Source organism: Limulus polyphemus, unplaced genomic scaffold (genome assembly GCF_000517525.1).
Source record: "Limulus polyphemus unplaced genomic scaffold, Limulus_polyphemus-2.1.2 Scaffold96, whole genome shotgun sequence".
Classification (NCBI taxonomy): Eukaryota; Metazoa; Arthropoda; class Merostomata; order Xiphosura; family Limulidae; genus Limulus; species Limulus polyphemus.
In genome coordinates this window covers 384,516-390,611 of record NW_013665706.1, presented here as the reverse complement: position 1 = coordinate 390,611, position 6,096 = coordinate 384,516, and the positions used below count along the sequence as shown (strand labels likewise).

General features: G+C 29.9%; 1 protein-coding gene across 5 annotated transcripts in view; it reads right to left on the bottom strand.

The window, feature by feature from the left end:
- Positions 1-487: 487 nt before the first annotated feature.
- Positions 488-6,096, bottom strand: part of LOC106469439 (histone deacetylase 4-like) — a 187,755-nt gene continuing 182,146 nt past the window's right edge. For all 5 annotated transcript variants that reach the window (XM_022398664.1, XM_022398670.1, XM_022398677.1 and 2 more), the window contains one exon: positions 488-5,131. In XM_022398664.1, coding sequence (XP_022254372.1) covers positions 5,059-5,131 — 73 coding nt within the window. In that variant the 3' untranslated portion in view covers positions 488-5,058. The remainder of the gene's footprint in view (positions 5,132-6,096) is intronic.

The following is a 6,096-nucleotide window of genomic DNA, read 5'->3' as shown; positions in this document are numbered from 1 at the left end:
TTTTAACTTTCTACACAACTTCTCTTTGTTATATTTGTGTTATGCTGTTATTAATATATAATATACATAAATAAATAAGCACTGACTTTTACTTTTCGTGAGGAGGGGTCAAAATTTAGATTCCAACTTGGCTTTATAATTCTGGAACACTTTGAGACATGACAGGCTTTTACATTTGCTCCCAAGACGAAATTAATTAATGTGTAAAACCAGTGTTAAACTTTCACCGAGTTGTTTATTACTAGGAGGTAGCATTATAATATATGTATAGCAGTTTTCCCCAGGGGTTGGGCCCTGCAATGCCTTCCTGAGGGAAGCAGAGCCCTGGGACCCCCATGTACTTGGCACCCATGCATAGGCATAAACGTTAGAATAATATATTTTTACTAACATCAATTGATATCAGTAACTAGGTAGTTAAACATATAGTGGTGAAACAAAAAAGGATGTTTATGCAGCAGATTATTTATTGACAATGCAGATCAGGTACAGGTATACAGCAGCAATGTTCACATTTATTTTCACCATACAAAATGTTACACAAAATTAAATATTTCATGATCATGTTAAAAAGTATTACATTAGGACCCAGAAAAATTAAGTAGCATATAATCCCAATAATTGTACACAATGTATCATACGCTTCTTCAAAAAAAAAAGTCATATGTATAGGAGGAAAAAAAAAGTTAAGTGTCCAATCTTATGAATTCCTGTAAATCTTAATTTTTCAAACACCAAGAGCTGTCAAAAACTTGATTAACACTCATAATAACAACTTACATTTGAGAATACCAAATACACAAGATTCATATGGAGTGACTTAAAGCATTTTTACATTAAAATGAAATCAAAAGTTTCAGGTACTCCTCGTTATACAAGCCTTAACACTACCAACAAAAAACAAAGTCAAACCTTGATCACCTCAGTATAAGAAATGAACCCTTATGATACGAAAGGGTTCATTATGAAATTATGCTTGCTATTCAAAGATCCTTTCAATGAAAAATCCAGTAAAAACAACTACAATGTTTTACAAAGTATTCAGTTAACTTTTTAATGAAAGATAATCTGTCAGTTTGCAAAGTGGCCATTGCTACCTCACTGATGTTCTGTGCTTCCCATAAGTCACATATTTACTTTTTCTCAAAACTAGTCACACTTTCTTTTAAGTAAAGAATATTACAAGATAAATATGTTCAACAATTACTTAGCATGGGAAAATATTCATAATTACTTTCCTATTATTGCACTAAATACCAGAAAAATGTATATTTTACTATCAACAAAAGTAGCCAGAAATATAATTTAGGAAAACATACCGAAGAAATGGCTCACAGGAGAGAGCACACGTATAACAATACCATGTGAAAACTACAATAAAATAAGTTTAAAGTCACATTGAATGTAACAGTTTACATTATTGATCAATATAATCTATACAACCTGAAGAGATAATTTCATGTAATTAGAAATAAAACAAAACACACTTGATGAGTTACTTTGATATCTAATAATAATCAAACTGTGTTTTATGAATAACGAAAAGTAAACGTACTTATACGGGGTGGTCCATAAAAAGGGAAAATGAACAGCATTAATGGTGTTTTTTTTTTCTATAAACAGCTATGTACAAGTAAGGTAGGACAGACTATTGTTGGAATTTGTATCAAACTTTAGAAGTTTAGTTATGCTCTAAGTTATTAAGACATTATTGTATATATTTGTAAATGCATGATAATTGACTTATTACATTATGAGCATACTTTCACTTTCCATTCCCTCTATGGGCCATCCATCACTAGAAACTTTGACTGTCATAAATTCAAGTATTCAAAATATGGTCATTAGGTTTTAAGAATCAATTTAACTATTCGAAGTTTAGAATTCTTACTTAGATTACAACAGTCCCATTGCATGAAATCTTTAAATATTTTCAAATGTAAAAACAAACACTATGATAAACTATATAAAATTAAATATTTTTCCTACTCATTTGTAAAATAAAATTTGTTCTTTTTTTAATATAATAACATTTTGTTGCATAATATAAAAGTACAACGCATTTTACTGTTACCATGTCCAATCACAATTAACTACAACTGGTAGAAACCAATTTCCTCCTCAAATGACTGTAGTCAGATGCTGAAGGTATAACAACACAATGTAACCAGTTCATTTTAGTGAATACCTAGATAGAAAGAAAACATTTCATAAAATTGAATAAGACCTATCAAAACAATGTTGGATCTGTTTAGATTATACAATGTTTCATCAGAAAAATGAACAATTTTTATTTCTTCAGTTTGTCTTCTCCAAGAGTTACAGTAAGTTCAGTTTTGCTGCAGTATAGTTGTGAGCTTCTAAGAAATTCAAATTAACAAAAACCAAAGTATTATTTTCTGAAGGAAATCAATGCAAAGTTTCTGTGAATAACCAAAACACTTCAAAATGTTTTATCAACAAGTAATGGAAACATGTTGAAATCCAAGCAGTTTTTGAAAACACACACTGTGCTTGCTTGTTTTAGTCCAAATTACTACACTATAATATCATAAAGAATGTAACTTGTAATAAAAAAAGCCCAAATAGTGTAGATGTTAATACAAAGTATGCAAGGTGTCTTTATAATCTTGACAACTTTAAAACAAAGGAATGAGCAAAGTGATGAGATCATAGTTCACGTAATATGCAGAAAGTACACAGAAAATAACCTAGATTGAATACGTTTTATATTCTTCATAACTCAACAATTTAAGAACTCTTTTTTCAAAGCCTCCAGATTCTCCAGCATCTGATACTTACTATTTGATCTTCAGTGACCCCAAAAATAACATAAAACTGAAAAGGGAGCATATTCACATAAAAGATACTTCAGCCTTGCACCTGTCCTTTTAATCAAAATATCCTAAACTTCAGTATCTTTAACTATGTTTTTAAATTTAGAGAATTTATGTAAACCTTTTTAATTGCAGGAAAACTTTAAGCAATTTCTCATATTTTGTAAAGATGAGGAGGCTGTTTTGCTATTACACTTATTATTTTCTACCAAGGATCTAAATAATAAGCTCAAGCTTGCTGCTGAAGTAAGAAAAATGTAGCATTTCCTAATTGGTACCTCTTAAAAAAGTTCATAGGTAACCAAAATCCAAAAATTTAAAGCAAGTAACATATAATCAACCCCACTTTTCTACCATAATTTACTTTACAGATTTAGTTCACAACATTTCAGAATAAGTGTACTGATGCTATCATTTTTTATGGAAACCAAAAAATGGGACTTTGACTGCTTGATGAGTAAATGAAAGAAAACGAGTGCCCAGAATGACTAAATGCTTCACTTGTGACCATTATACCTTGTGAAACTTTAAAAAAGCCAAACAAATTCTTGAGACTTCATTTTGACTAGAAAGCTGTTGGTACAGACATGCAGTATCTACTTTATAATGTTACAAAATACAGTGAAAAAAAACAACAACAATGAAACCACTAAACCCTCTATACAGCAAAAGTTTCCTGTAACACAATATGTGATTTACAATAACTAGGGAAACTGGAGAGATTTATTTACGTATATTTACAATACAATACAAATGATCAACAATTTCAAAAAATCCAAAATGCTTTTATAAGAATGCCACTGAAAATAATCTGGTCCTATTTCTAACTGAGTTGTTACCAAAAACGTATGAAAGCATTGAATCTCATGGAAAATGCTGTAAGTATCAGCAAGTAAGAGAATGATGATAATCATTTCAATCTCTTCAGAAAGCTGAATAGATTAATACATATTTTATTTAACAGTTAAACTTTGCCACATAAGAACAAACACACAAAGCTTAACTACACTAATGATTCATAAGTAACATATAAATCAACAATGTGATAAAGAAACAACTTGACTTGAATCATAAATTTATAAACAGATTTGAGTTACATAAGATTCATAACACGTAAGTTACAATATCAACAATCATAACTTGACTAATTATTTTTAAGTCAACAATATGAACAACCCTTTAATATCATTAAGATGTAACTCAAAATAGAATGAAATGTATCAAGCTATATTAAATCAATGATGTAATTCCATCTATAACATATAAAAAAGACTTGAAATCTCACAGAAATTACAGCATGATAATGTGATTGAGTTTTACTAAATGCTTCTTGCCAAAGTTTTCTGTGACTAGTTGATAAGAGTAGAGAAGAAAATAACGAACATCTTGTGACATCTAATTTTACTAAAAACATTTAATAAATTTACTTCTGAATAATATTCATAGTTTTTAGGAAAATAAAAAAATCTGAAGATTACTCTAGAAAACAACATTCACAAACATACAAATAACAATTAGCTTCCTGTTCTATACAATCTGTGCCTGATGACCTAGTTTTAAGAGAAATCTATGTTGAAACTACAAGTATTTTTGAAGAGCTTGTAATTAACCCTTTTATTTTCTAGAGATAAGGAAACTTAAAAAAACAAATACTATATCTAATTGGTCAATATTTAATATATATATATATATATATATTAATTAATATCTAGTCATAAGAAATATGTTTTTTACCATTTAACATATCTAACAAAACTCAGGAATAAATACGAACAATAGATATGACAGAACAATCTCCTGTATCTTCTGTTTGCCAACTTGTGACATCTAATACTAAAATGAGAACAGCAGAAACACAAAATGTTTCTTTTCTCTCATGAGTTCATTAATAACATGATAAGCACAAAATACTACAACAATAAAGTTTTCTCATCACTTAAGTAAACATATATATGACATGTATATATATATATATATATACATGTGTGTGTGTGTGTGTGTGGTGTGTGTGTATATATATATTTTTAAAGTGAGCAGGTTGTCCAATGCTCAAGCACTATGACTACAACATCCAAATTTGTGCGACACATTATTCATGACCCTTGCTAGTGGGATTTCACTTCCACAGCACAAGTGGAGGTCAGTGTGAGACTTCTACAGGATGTCAACTATGGTGTGTTGACCTAATGTCCAGTGTATCAAGGAGTAGCCATCTATTTCTTCATTTGTCATGATCTTGATCTTCCTCCATTGGTTCCTCAGCTTGCTGGGATGAACAGTTCACTTCTTCTCTCCTGTTGTACACATTATACAGTTAAGAAGAAGAAAATACTAATCGAATATTAGATTACAGGCATTGTACCATTAAATTACATTTTTAAATTCCTTGCTAACTTTGGATAAGATGAAAACTAACTAAGAGTCATTTTTTTGTAAATTACTTTTATAATTTAGTTTTCTGAAAAAATCGTAGGAATTACTACATAAGAAATAAAGAAGTTAATCTTTAAAGCAGTGGCATAGCCACAGGTGGGCCATGGTCCACCCGTTCAGCACCCAGGCCCACCTAATTAGAGTCTGCTTGATGGTTCACTCATCCAAATACATCATACATAGTGCCTCCTGCCTGTCTGTCATAACTCTAGGTCCACCAAAATTTTGTACCTGGCCAAGCCATTGATTTACAGTTAAAAATGTCAATGGAATAAATATAACCCTATTTTAATCTAAGACATAACAAGATGCACCTAAGACCACCAAAGAAAGTATATTTGCTTCAGTTTCATTACGATCATTATTATTTTTACCAAACTACTTGATATCACAGTCATTAAAATGCTGTAGATGGTTGCATACATGTATAAAAAAAGTACTGTTAATCAGATATAGTCAATACCTTAGCCAATCCATTACAAGGTACCTTCTGTGTACCTAATATTACGTGCAAAAACTTAGGAAAAATATTAATTTTTATAAAGTCTTAATAAATACAAACTGACATAGCAACACAGTTTACTCTTAACTGTGTAACTCAACATTATAAAGTGGATAAGTATCATAACTTTTTTGTTTTAAGCAATGAACATTTTTTGTAGCACCACTTTAAAACATTTATGAAACAACTAAACATAAATTTGGTGAGAAACTACACTGATGAAAAATAGTGCTAACATTATATGACATGTAGAACAATGTAAAAAATAAAGTCCATGATAAGGTAAACCTACATGCTCAAATCAAAATAATCTATCTGATAACA